The sequence below is a fragment of the Fukomys damarensis genome, unplaced genomic scaffold, assembly GCF_012274545.1.
Source record: "Fukomys damarensis isolate Sample0158 unplaced genomic scaffold, DMR_v1.0_HiC HiC_scaffold_2, whole genome shotgun sequence".
NCBI lineage: Eukaryota > Metazoa > Chordata > Mammalia > Rodentia > Bathyergidae > Fukomys > Fukomys damarensis.
The window spans coordinates 12,275,936-12,290,385 of NW_022900914.1; the positions used below are offsets into that span (position 1 = coordinate 12,275,936).

The window sequence follows — 14,450 nt, forward strand, 5'->3', positions numbered from 1 at the left end:
TGGTCCTGAACATGGATAAGGAAGAGGGGTGTCACTTAGAAGTCCCTTCAAAACCCACCCCCTCATCTGCCCTCTATCCTCTGTACAAACACAGACAGTCACCACAGCCCTCGGTATATTTCAGCGGCACAAATACGTCCCCTTCTGTTCCTTTCCCACTCAGCATCCTCCCCACCTGTCTGGTATGACATTACCACAACCCAAGTTTCACATCAAAAATGGTGACGAACACGAGCAAGCAAGCAATGGATGTTTCCTGCCCAACCCCTGAGAACAAGCAGCAGGGGTGGCCTCTCCTCTGTCTCCCTTAAGAGCTGCCAGTCCTAAGCACTTGTAACTCATAAAGGTCCGTAGTCCTAGCTCCAAACCTGACCTTCCTCTTCCTTACCATGTATGTATCATTTCACCAATCTAGATCATTGTTTTCTCAGTTTATTTGTTCTTCAAGTTAGATTTTAAATGTGCAAGACGTTGGTCATCTCTACTACATTGAGTGAAACAAGCAAGACCTCCAAAGTTTGTTCACATTTTTGACAAATACAGCTATATATTTTTCAAATGTGCTTATGATATAATCCCATTTAAAATGAAAACTCCAATGCTCCCACTATTTCCTATAAGGGTTTAAAGAATTTAGAACCCAAGAATTCTCATAAAATGATGTTTATTACTGAATCTCCAATATAGCAAAAATCACCTAAAATGTACTGCTTTACTATAAAATTTAATCCCATTTTATTATAAAATTATTAGGATACTGAATGTAAAGTTATGTTATTTATAGTTTTCCTAAGGAGGTTTGTAAACTATTGCCCAAAGGACAAATCTGGCCCACTATATGATTTTGTAAATAAAGTTTTATTGGAACACAGCACACTTATTTGCTGACGTAATATTTGCAGCTGCTCTCCTGCTATAACAGCAAAGTCAGTTTATTGCCAGAGACCATATGGCTTGGCTACAAAGCCTAATACAGTATTGGCTAAAAAAAAAAGCTTGCTAATCCCCTTTCTAAAAATCTTCCAGAGAAAATGGCTAAAGGGGAAGTAGGAAGGGGAGGGGAAAGGAAAGAAGGGAAAAGAAAAAATGTGAATAAATGGAAACAAAGTCTTTGTGAATAGGGAAGGGTGAAGGGAGGGCAGAGGTATGGGTAAAAAAATAAGAACCAAGACATATCACATAAAGGTATGAGATCCCAATGATAAATGTAACTGTATTGTTTGCTTTGAATGTACCAATAAACTTAACAGGAAAAAAATTAAATAAAAATCTTCCAGTAAATCTTCATCACACCTTATGAATGTCCTTTGCACACAACCAATGACCACAAGAACGTTGCTTGTGTGGGCTTTTCTTAATCTATAAAAAGATTTATCTACTGTTTCCAATGTATTTTGGAATCCAGTTTATACTGTGAGTCTCAGACAATGAGAAATTTCCTTAGGTTTGATGCTTTTGAGTATCTGAGATATCTGTACCTCTTGGCAGACAGAGGACGTACACACACAGGGGCCAGGAGGCGGCTCAAGGTCTGTTCCCCAACTTTGCTCCTCATTGGCTTGACCTCTTGAGCTTTGCTGGGTTCCGTAAATTGTGGAGGATGGACAGACAAGGACTAAATTTCTTTTGAATAAATTATGATGGCCCCAGGTGTGAAGGACCTTTGGAAAGCTAGATTCACATTTTTGTTTTTGTTTTAAAGTGTGGGGACGGGGGACACACAGTATCGCAACAGGATTTACAGAAGAGAAGGAAGTTGGGCACAGACTCTTGATGGAAACTATGCCTAAACTGAGACTCAGTGGATGAAGTGGAGTTGTCCTGCTGGAGAATGAATTGATCAAGAAGGCAACAGGCATTTTCTGAAGCCACCACTTTATTTAGATGAATGGGAAAATGGTCCTTCGTCTAAAACCCATTGTGACAGTTAACCACCTGTTTCAACTTGAGTACGAAACACCTCACTAAATCGGATCAGCATAGTTCTGGGTGTGGCTGAAAGGATTTAATGAAGACAGAAGACTCGCTCTGGGTGTAACAGCACCAATAGGCTTGTCACTTCAATGGAATCAAGTGGAAAGGAAGAAGGAAGCATCTCTTCCTCCTGTTTCTTCTGAGAAGCTCTAGTCTTCACTTTCACCTTAGACATTGTTTCCAGTGTATTCTTCAGCCTCCAACACAGACCAGTCAGTCTTCCCAGTCCTTTCAGCCTCTTGATGTGGACTCTGCATGGGACACTACAGCGAGCTCCAGACCTTCAACCAGACCCTTTGGATCTCTAGTGCACAGACAAACTTTTTGCAGTTTCCCACACCTGACTCTTCAGGCAGCCTTTTAAAGCCAGTCTTGTGAATTCTTATATATTTGTATATCTCGCATTAAATCTAGTAAGCATTGACTGATACACCCAGGGAAGGTCTCTCTGAATTCAGACGCTAATGCATGTATTTTATGCCATGTAACTCCTTTTCACAATATAGTCACCTTTTGGGGGAAAATACATTTCTTTTTCTTTTTCAGCCAATTAGCAAAGTCATATTTACATCTTTTAAGATAACAACTACCACAGACATAGAATTGGTGTGATAACCAATGTTTGGCAAAGTGAAGATCAACAGAGAATTTAGATAGAAAGCTATCCTGGGGCTGCAGTGGAGGTCAACAAGAGGTGAAATAACTGAGTTCAAGTGATTTGGCAATGGGACTGGGGAACATGCTTAGGCAGCAAGTCATCTCATGTGGCTGCCTAAACAATCCTACACCTATTAACATAGATTCCAATGATCGAAGTTGACTAAACCATGCAACCTAGGCAATAATGTTTCCCAAGTAATTGTTAGCACTCCTGCAATTCTGTCTATATTCCAGTGTATTCCAAGCTGAGTTCATTTATGCAGTCCACAACTTTCAGCAAGTACCAATTGTGTACCAGCTTTCTTCTATACTCTGGGGATGATCCCATAAAGAAATGATTGGGGGAAAAAATCACCTTGCCCCTGCAGAACTTGCATTCTAGCTTGTTATCCTTGTATTAAGAAAAGTACAATGAGTTTTGACATCTTCCCCATAGGGCAGTGTGCTGTACTGAAGAGTCCCCAAGAGATATTTTTCAAGAGTCTGAGCCAAACCCAAGCCCTTTATCCTTCTGAGACCTTATCTCTCTATTATCCTGTCTGACACAGCTGGTCACAGAAATTGTAAAGCTAAGATAGCCTGATTCTTTTTCCCTGGTGTCCTAAAGCCTCATGACAGATACAAATTCAGGCCTTAAAGAATGTTCAAAGCTTTTGAATCATTTCTGGGAATTTTATTTACTTATTTATTTATTTTTTACTGGTTATGGGGCCCAGGACCAGGCCTTCCTACATGCTAAGCAAGTGCTTTACCATCAAGTTCAGCCCCACTACCACTGGGAATGTTTTTTTTGTTTTGTGTTTTGTTTTGTTTTGTTTTGTTTTGTTTTGTTTTTGGTACCAGGGATCAAACTCGGGTCCTTGTGCTTGCAAAGCAGGCAGTAGAACCGCTGAGCTGAACCCTTGGCCCACTGGGAATCTTGACTAAGAAAATAGTCGTAAGTTCGGAAAGAATTTAGATACAAATTGCATATCACAACTGCTTCGTTAGCCTAACCTTACATACACAAAAAAAAATCTAAGTATACAACTACAAATGATATAAATAAGTTGTTTTTTACATGAGATGAAATAACAAGCAGCCATTAAGATATTTACAAAGATTCTACAATAATGTGGGAAAATGCTTATTATAAAATCTTAGGTAATCAACCAGAACAACAATCACTACACATTCTCTGCAAGAAAACAAGGAAAAATTCTACTAAAAGATGATAACAATGTTCCAAAACATTAATAGTTAAAATACTTAAGTATTAAAATTATGAGTTGTTTTCTATGTTTTAAATTTCTTAATTTTTTCTTTAGTGGGCATTCAATGTTCTATACAAATAAAACAATAATAATTTTAAGCCTAGATAGGGTGTTTTGAGAGCAAGTATGAGGTACTAAGAGCAAGTATAAAATAGTCTATGGCTATTTCCAAGAGCCTGAGATTTGGATTGAAAGTGCCTGGCTCTGACCCTGACTCCTCAACTCACTGTGACTTTGCAATTCAGTCTTTCCTTGCTCCTATTTCCCATCTGCAAAATGAAGCTGATGATAGTGCCTGCCTAACAGGTTAGAATGAGGATCAGGAGACAATGTAACATCCAAGAAGCACTCAAAATAATAACGCATCTAACATTCCAGGGATCTTTAAGGTAGAATTTTTTAAAGGAGAAATATTGGCAAACATCACATCCCAGTGCCTGAAGAACAAGTAACTCAGAATTTTTGAGTTTTTGCCTCAGACAGAACTGATCCCAAAATCCATTACTAACAGTTTAAGTTTTTCCTTGAACAGGTGGACAGAAGATACATTTTTTATGAGTAATTATTTCTTTGGTTTTTTTAATTCACTGGTCATAATATATTGTAAAAGGTGTCTAATTTAAAAAAGAAAAAATGTTCCACATCACTGGTCATTCGAGAGATGCAGATGAAAACAACACTGAGATTCCGCCTCACCCCACAAAGAATGGCTGCTATCAAGAAATCACACAATAACAAATGTTGGTGGGATTGTGGGGAGAAAGGAACCCTTCTCCATTGTTGGTGGGAGTGCAGACTGGTGCAACACAAATCAATATACAGATACCTCAAAGAGCTTGGACTAGAGGTTCCATTTGACACAGCCATCCCTCTGCTGGGTATCTTTCCAAAAGAATTAAAAGAATCATATCACAGTAATATACGTTCACCTGTGTTTATAGAGGCACAGTTTGTAATAGCTAAAACTTGGAAACAGCCCATTTATCCATCAGTTGGAGACTGGATAAAGAAGATGTGGTTTTTCTATAAAATGGAATACTACTCAGCCATAAAGAATGAGAAATTAGATTCATTCATAGGTAAATGGATACATATTGAGGATATACTCCTAATGAAATAAATAAGTCACACATGTGTAAATACCGAATAGTTTCTCTGGTGCGAAAAGCTATAATGGTACATAAGATCCTAATGGTGTCATTGACAATGTGAAATAGGAAGAAAAGGGCTAAAGGTGTAGGGAAAGTGGGAAGGATAGGGGAAAGATAATAAAGGAAAAGAAAAAAAATGAGAAAATGAAAATAAAGTATTTTTAAATAGGGAAGGGAAGAGGGGATGAAGGGAGGGCAGAGACAAAGGGGAAAAATGAGAACCAAGACCTGTCATGTAAAGGTACAAGATCCCAATGATAAGTGTAACTGTACTGTATACCTAAAATGTACCAATAAACTCAAAGAGAGAAAAAAATAAAATAATCCACCCATTGAAAAAAATATATAAATAGGATCAAACAGTAAAAAAATAATAAAAAGAAAAAAAGAAAAAAGAAATCCTAAAAATGGTGTGGATAGGACTTTCAGAAAATACTCATCATTACAATGAAATGACCTCAAAATACTGTACCCAACATCCTTCTGTCTGTGCAAATTAAACTATATAAATCTGGGCAAAACAAAGTTGTTGACTTTATTATAACCTTGGGGACATTGGCAAGAGGTATGGATGAGATGGATGTGTAGAGGTATGGGACTTTTGGAGCCACACACCCAAAACTTCTTGGAATGCACGCTCACACATTAAAAGATAGACTACAGAGCTGAAGTCCAAGGAGGATCAAGCACGCTGCCTTAAAGAATGAATGCTAGGAACCCTCCTTCTCCCCATACTCTGATTTATTACTTACATTGTCCCTAGGGTCAGTCATGTAACAGTGCTCCCTGACCTTCCCCTGTCCTTCCTCTGTCCCCTGCATGAATTCCTGCACAGACATCATCCTTCTTTTGTTTTTTATCCTTGCTTCCTGGTTTTATCACTAAAAAGCAACAGGAGCTTCAGTTTGGGGCTGTCTTTATGAGACTCTCTCGTGCTGAGGGGTTTCAGTTAAGGGCAGCCCCTCTGGACCTTCTTGGAGTTTGAATTGGACATTGACTCTGAGTCATCTTTCATCCTTTGCACCTTGCCACAGTTGTGAAATATGACAAGTGGCACCCACGGGAGGAATAAATTGGTGCAACTCAGCACAGAGGACCAACCTCTCAAAGCCTGGAAAAGGAACATGAGTATATCTGACTCTTCATCCTGGTAAGGGGACAAAGGCAGCCATGGGATACCCTGGCAAATCTTGGCAAGGTCACAGGTTAGATTTATTATGCAGAAGTCTTTTAGCTGTCCAACTGCTAAGTGTGGGCAGTTTGTTCTTTTTGCTCTTCTGCTGTCTTTCATATGGTAGGGACCAAACTTTACCCAAAGGAAAGCAATTTAAGCAACATCTGCAATATCTCTTAAAGACATCTGGATGTAAAGTTTCTGAACCTCAACTTATTAAATTATTGATAGTTATTGGACAACAATGTCTATAGTTTCCCCTGGAGGGCAGCCTGGAGACGGAGGGCTCGAAACATGTGGGCGAAAAATGAAGGCAGTCACCTAGTCCTATAAAAGCTACACACCTTGCTATCTGCCAGCTCTGCTAGGATGCTATTTGATCTACTCAAACAAAGGAAGTCCCTCTTAAAAATCTTCCTCCTCTTTCTCTTCCTCCTCCTTCAGCTCCCTTTGAAAGCCCCCTTGTATCGATTACCCCTAGGGGACCACGAAAGGCCACGCAGGTGGGGGAGGGTTGTAAAATTATAATACCATGTGCCAATTGGATTTGTTCTACAAAAAAGAAAAAAAATGGAATTAAGAAAAAATAGAAAAAGAAAATAGCAATAGGGAAAATAGAAAAAGAAAAAGGCAAATGGGGGGGTTAAAGGCAATAAAAACTAGCCAACAGTTACGCTGAACCGGGACAAGTCTCTCAGGAAGAAGCACACCCACCAGTACGTTTGACTAAAGCTCAATCATACACATATGTGAGCCCAAAATTATAAAGCTTAAAGGAACATCTCCAATCTCCTATAATTCTCTCTCTCTCTCTGAAAGTTAAAAAACTTGTTCATGTTCTTTGATTCATGATTTAATTTTCTGCTTGACACTGTGATTGAAGCCAACTGTAGCTTTTGCCTTTGGCAGCATGTTTTGCTAAGGACTGGAGATTCACCTGAAAAAGCTTTTGGTCTTGGTTGTCTTTCTGCTGTTGAGATGGTTGGGATTTGGTTCTCTTTCCTGGGGCGTCTGCACTCCAGCACCAGACCAGGTTTCTTCCTCCCTGGAGCCCTTCCAGAGTGTAGCTGACTTTCACTTATCTCTAGGTCTTATTCTGAAAAACTGGTCTGGATTTCACCCTTGGACTCTTGAAAAATATAAATGTTTTAGTCCAAATTTATTAGCCTTTCTACCCTTGGGCAGAACTGGAAAATAATTCCTTTGCCTTCCTTCTCCATTCTAGAATGCTGTTCCAGAAGGCAAACTGACTGGTTTTCGCAGCACAGATATGTTCATTGATAAAACCAAAAATATTTCTAGGGATCCTTATGAATTTATTAACAGCTTTAAATAGAAACAGGTCTATTCAATAAGATAAACTACTGTCCTAAATCTCTTCTGAGTAATAATCTTTGCTTTCACCAGGTATAAAAAGGTTGTTTTTTTTTTTCCCCCTTCTGACTCTTATTCCAAGACACCTTGCTAATTGATGACCAACAGGAAAAGTTCTGAGTAGTCTTTTCAATTACGAACCTAAAAACTATAAAAAAGATGATTGTAGTTCAACTTGGCCAATATACCTGAGGGTGCCCTCTGGTTTAAAATCAGCCGTCTTCTGTGCTTGAATGTTTGTCGATCTGTCTGTTTAATGTGTGTTAGTTAAAGCACCTGCAACCGCTTCATTTAAGAAAAATATTTTTGAGCTCAACAATATCGCTTTATTTTTACCTTGTCTGGGTTTTTGTTTTTTTTTTTTTTGAGAATTTATAGATTTTCAGGGTAGCCAAGCTTATTTTAAACATTTCCAGATAAAGAGTGACAGGCTGGAGGCTTAAACAGAAACAAGAGACTTAAAGTTTAATAGCATAAAGTTTACATATGATTTAGGTTAATAAGTGTGTTTTACTGTGTTCACTTTTAAGTACACATTATCCTCCAAATGTTCTACTTAAGTTGGTTAATAGATAAATAAACACTCAAGACATTAAGTCAAACACGTGTGGTTCATATTGCTTAACAGGCTGAGCAACCCCACACCTTGGGGTATACAACATCCACACTAGGGAGCTCCAGTCTTCACCTTGGACACCATCTCCTGCCTTCTAGGGCAGACTCTTTGCCTTCTGGAGTAGACACTTCAGCTTTCCCCCACACAACCACTGACCTCCTGATAACACACATGGGACACTGCATTGAGCTCCAGACTTTCGACTAAATCCTTTGGTCTCCAGTGTGCAGACAGATGCTGCACTCTCTCATCCAACTCTGTGGGTGGTCATTGTAAGCCAATCTTGTAAATTCATATATATTTGTATATCTTGTTATATCTGCTTCTCTAGTAAATACTGACGGATAAAATAGCTTTAAATAAGTGCAATCTATTATGATGATCATCTAGGTGATTATTTTTGGCTATACAGTGGACCTTTGACTTACAAACTCAATTCGTTCCCAAGGGCTGCTTATAACTCATGTTGGTCAACTGAAGGCTCAGGCTCCTCTACACAGCCTTCAACATCTCTCTCCTGTGCACAGGCAGATCTGTGTCCTTGGAAAGACACTGGCCCAGGATTTCTCCATTAACCCCACATAGGAAAGGATGTAGCAATGTTCCTTCCAGAACTCTAAGGGTTAAATCTGTATTTGAGACCACCTGGAAGCACAAGCGGCCAGCATTCAGGTCATAACTCAAGACTTTGTTCATAAGTTAAAACTAAAATTCTGGGCCAGGGATGTAGTTCAGTCATTCCGCCACCTACCTCACAAGCACAAGGACCTGAGTTCGATCCCTGGTACCAAAATAAAATTAAATTCTGATCATAACCCAAACTGTTCATATGTCAGGCTTGTCATAACTTGAGCATCCACTAAAATTAAAGGGTTAAGTTTTCTGTGTCTAAAGTAAGATTTTCTGTAAATATTGAAAAGCGTTTGTTTAAACTTATAAAAGTAAATATAAAGGTAAAGCTTCTGTATTTACTAAAATAAGTTCCTTGTGTTTTCATTGCTGGTTTTGGTTAAAAGTGAGCTTTAAGAGTTAAAGGGTGGGCTGGGGATTTAGCTCAGTGGTGCCACAACCTGCCTCACAAATGCAAGGTCCTGAGTTCAATTCCTGGTATCAAAAAAAAAAGAGTTAGAGTATTTGAATGTTAACCTATAAAATAATCAGTTATTGGATAACCTATTCAATAATCAGTTCATGGCTGATTAAATGACTATTGTCTTAGTTCATGACAGAATGTACATATTTGAACTATGCTGTGAGTCTAAGCTTTAAAGTTAAGGTTATAGGGTTACAGCTACATAAGTTTAATACATAGAAAGTAACTAATAGGTGATTCTTTTTTTTTTTTTGATTTTTTTTTTTTTTTTTTTTTTTTTTTTTTTTTTTTTTTTTTTTCCTTTTTGGTACCAGGGATTGAACTCAGGTCCTTGCACTTGCGAGGCAGGAGGTGGCAACATCTCTTTTAAACAATATATGCTTGGACCTTAAACATATAAAATAATCAAAATTTGACATCTCTTTACAATTGGTCCTGGGTCTGGGTATTTAGCTCAGTGGTGCCCCACCTGCAATGTCCTGAGTTCCATCCCTGGTCCCACAATAAAATAAAATTAGTCCTGCCAACTAAGGTTGGCACCTATGCTTACTTCTATTGGCTTTTATTAAACAAGCCTTTTGTTATTGCATAACTGAGATGCTTTTGTGTGTTGGGTAAATAAGTCTATTTGTAGTCATTAACACATTTCCAAAACTTATCCAAGCTGTAAAGATTTTGTCAATATGGTTACATCTCACAAAACCAGTTAAAAGAGTCTAAAATCTGTCTTAAGAGTAGAAACTAAATATAAATATTTCTATATAGCTGCAGTCCAAACTATTGCTAACCTCATGACATATTAAGATTTGTATTTGTGCTTCCCAAATGTACAGGTATTCAAATATACAAAACTGAAGAAAACAAAATTTATCACACTGATGATTTACAGTAATCGTTTTTTTTAGGCTTTCCCTTACTTGTGCTTCAGCTATTTGTGATAAAATATGCATGTCAATCCATCATGATATAGATAATGGGAATACTTTTTCATGTTTATGTATGTGATTGTTATGTAATTATAACAGTTAAAGATACCCAGACACTGCAATCCAGATAATGTCAGTCTAGAAAGGTTAGCAGTTCATAGCCTATAAAGTACATCTATAAACCAGTACATTCCAGTTAAGTGTCACTTTGCTAACAGAGAAGGGTTAAAGATAACAAATCAGGTAAAAGTTTCCTTATGTCCCTAGATCCAGCTATCTCAGAAGAATCTCCACCTCTGACTGCATGAGGCTTGGGGGACATCTAGACACAAGCCATAACACCATGTATCAATAGTATTTCTCAATTAAACATGACTCCTATTGCAATACTTAGACTGAGGGCTAAAGTCTAGCTCCCCAACAATCTTACATGTGATCAGGTGGGAGACTCTGCTCTTGAACAAATTACCTCAACACTGGAACATCACAGGCAAAAGCAGTTTGGGGACATTACAGAAGAGATGGCACTGGCAGCTACAGCAGCCACAGTACCCATTGCCCTAACTCATTCCATCCAAATCACATATGGCTATTTTCAAAATGTTACTTCTGAGCTCTTAACTAGAACCTGTATGATAAGGAAACTTTACAAAGACTTGACGCCCTCGAGGCAGCTGTCAGATGGCTCAGCAAATACCAGCAGGCTCTTTAGACACATAAGCAGTCTCAGTTGTGGTGCCGGCTACCATTCATTCAGCATCACTCCCATTCCATTTAATCATTCTGAAACCCGGGACAAAGCCCACTGTATGCTCCATGGTGCTTTTCATGCTGATCTTGATGGAGAGATATCCACTGTCCAGTGCTGACTACAGATCCAGTTACAAACTTCAACTAAAAGCCAGTAGTATTACCTTAGATCATCTCCATGACGTTGCCTACTGGTGAGTCCCAGAAGTTGGTTCTCTGGTTTCAACCTTCAAATTTGGATTCTTACAGTGATTAAAATAATTTTCTTTTTACTCCTCCTTCCAGTCCTAAGAGCCACATGCTAAAGCCACGATGACCTTTCTTTACCAAGCCCAATATCCCTCCTACCTTTACTCTGTTCCTCTTTCCCAAACCCATGTATGTCAAGAGCCATTCTAGATGATTTCATAATTGTGGCTAGGGCTTTCTGAGGTCTAGTGTCTTCTTGCCTGCAAGCCAGTTATGACATGCAGACACATAACTCCGTTTGCCTCTGGTCACAGCTGATCCCATGATGCCATGATGCTCAAGGGCAAGAGTACATCAGCTGAAGATATCCTGGTTCTTTGAGAACTGAGTAGTAATAATAAAGAGTAAGGTTTCACCTGGGGGAAGGAGAAATTCCTTATTAGCTGCTATCTCGTCCCATCGACTAATGTAAGAATGCTTTGCCCATCTCACCATCCTCATCAACCTAAGATCCTGATCAACATAAGATTACTACTACCTGGGGCCGGGGGTTTAGCTCAGTGGTTCTACCACGTGCTTTATAAGCACAAGGACCCAAGTTCGATCCCCAGTATCAAAAAAAAAAAATTACCACCACTCTATAAGTCACCTGATATGCCCTCTGATTATTGTGTACACCCAATAAATAGTGACTAGCTCAGAGTGTCTTTCTTCACTCTGGCATTGACCTCCCAGCCCCCATGAACTTTGAAAGTGTGTCTTTTTCTTTCTTTTTTAGCTCTCACTACACCCTTTTAGGCAGATGGGAGGACTGATCAGCCTCCGATGTGTATAAAACAAAAAAGGGGGATATGTGAGGGCACTAGCCACAGGTATACATGAGATGGCTATGCACAGGTAAGGGGCTTTTGGAGCCACACACATAAAACCTCCTGGAATGCACCATTAGATTAAAAGAAAGCCTATAGGGCCACAAGTCCAAGGAGGGTCAAAACATGTTGTCTTAAAGAATGAATGTTCAGGCCCTCCTCCCCATACTCTGATTTGTTGCTTACATTAGCCCTAACGTCGGTGGTGTAATATACCATCCACTGACCTTCCCATCCCTCCCCAATTTTCTACATGAATCCCGGCACAAACAGATATTGTCTTTATTTTGTTCTTTATCCTTGCTTCCTAGTTCTAGCAATAAAAAGCCACTCTTTATTGGTAGTCACTGATTGCAAACCTTAGGGGCTATCCTTATGAAATTCTCATGCTGAGGGCTCTTAGTTAAGGGCAGTCCCTCTAGGCCGTCTTGGAGCTTGGATTGGACATCGGCTCCATAAGCTTTCATCCTTTGCACCCTGCCACAGTCATGAACTGCAGCGACAGATAACTACCCTGGAACCCGGTCCTCAACAAACTTTTTGTAAATATTTGTTGGAAGAATATGAACTTCACTACTACTACTTTCCAACACTTGCCCTTTTGAAAGAATGAGGATTCAGTTAATATGGTACAATTGCTAAATCTTCACCAATAAAGATCTAGAGAACAGGTTGGGAGCTATGGAAAGACAGGGTGAAATTTTTATCTCTGACCACCCCCCCAACCATGAGGTACCAATTTTCCTTGAGAAAGAATTAAGCCCTTTAGCTTCCAGAAGCATTGGTATCTATCTTAACTTCTAATCTAAATAGTCCTTGATCTTTTGACCCGAGGAATCATTTACTCAAAATAAGAAAGAGTTTCTGCTCAGTTCTTGATTTGGTTCAGCAGCTGTACCAACCCTTTCCCTACCCAAGAACTGTTCTCTCCTGCATGGAATTATCTACCCACTCTAAGTGGCCTTGAACCACAGAGATTCACAGAGTCAGATATAAATTTTTCTGGGCACTATCTTTCTCATCTTCCTTCAGTCACATATCCTTACTTTGTTTCAGTTTCTTTGTAAAGTAGGCACGGTAATGAGCTATCTCTTATGGTATCCGTGAGGCTAAATGAGCCGCTAAGTGATTGGTCATTGTAGGCGATTCAGTAATCTGTTCTTCCCTTCCTCTATGAGTTTTTGTTGGGATTCTACACGCTGAATCCTGATATGGCTTGGTCTCTGCCCTGTCTTTCCTTCCCAGACTAGAAAGGCAAAGTTTTCCTGAACTGATGATTTCTCATCTAGAACATTTGTGCTCTCAGTTTGACTCACGATTCAAGTCCCAGTGAACCTGGATTGATAAACTGGTGATGAGCTTCGTCCCTTTTGAGGGAGGCCTTAAGAACGGCCCTGGCTTAAATCAGTGAGACCTCATCTTCTCTTCCCACCTGTGAAGCTGAGCCTGCGCTCTGGCCCGCTGCCTCCTCAAGCCCTAAACTGATCGGCATCTCGGGGCTGAGTTTCCTTCCGGAGGTGCCAACCCTTAAGACTCTACTAAGGTCCCAGAATTAACCTGGCCAAGCTCTGCGAGAGAAAGGTGAAACAAGGCAACTGGGCGTGGGACGAGCAGGTAACTGCAGACAGCGCGCCTTGCAGGAAGGAACGGCCTTGGCCGAGAGTCCCAGCTGGCCTCCCAGCCGGTAGCACCGGTAACACCGCCTTCGCTTGAGCGCCTGAGCGCCCCAGCCGACTGCTTTGCTCCGCGCTCCGCGCTCCTCCCGAGCCCAGCGCTGCCCAGCCTAACCGTGCGCGCTGCGCTCCGGGGTGAGGGAACCTGGGAGGGACCCTGCCCACCGCGCCTGCTGGACAAAACGCTACCTGTGAAAGTAATGTGCGCAGAAGAGCCCCAGAAGCACAGTCTCGGGCGGCCCGAAGAGAAAGCGGGGCTGCTGGAAAAGGATCCCCGTCCGCGCTCCTCCCGAGCCCAGCGCTGCCCAGCCTAACCGTGCGCGCTGCGCTCCGGGGTGAGGGAACCTGGGAGGGACCCTGCCCACCGCGCCTGCTGGACAAAACGCTACCTGTGAAAGTAATGTGCGCAGAAGAGCCCCAGAAGCACAGTCTCGGGCGGCCCGAAGAGAAAGCGGGGCTGCTGGAAAAGGATCCCCGCCGGGACCGCGAAGGAAGGCAGCTCCTGCAGGAACCAGGCAGCGCGGGCGGGGAGGCAGGGAGCCCCGCGCGCCGATCTCGGGCTCAACTTCCCGTAGGTCGAGGGCTGCGCAAAGTACAGAATCATTAGCCCCAAGGTGGCCAAGGTGGCGCTACCTGCCAGTACCGGGCTCTCCTGGCACCGAACTGGCATCGCGCCTGTTCTGAGCGGGCGACCGCGCTCGACGCACGGAGAGCGCAGCCCTCGCGGCCGCTTTATGGAGCCCGGGAC

The 14,450-nt window shown here is 41.1% G+C and overlaps 1 protein-coding gene across 1 annotated transcript in view; it reads right to left on the reverse strand.

The window, feature by feature from the left end:
• Window positions 1–14,372, reverse strand: part of Srd5a2 (steroid 5 alpha-reductase 2) — a 59,166-nt gene extending 44,794 nt beyond the window's left edge. The window contains exon 1 of the mRNA XM_010645319.2: window positions 14,092–14,372. Coding sequence (XP_010643621.1) covers window positions 14,092–14,372 — 281 coding nt within the window. The remainder of the gene's footprint in view (window positions 1–14,091) is intronic.
• Window positions 14,373–14,450: the final 78 nt, after the last annotated feature.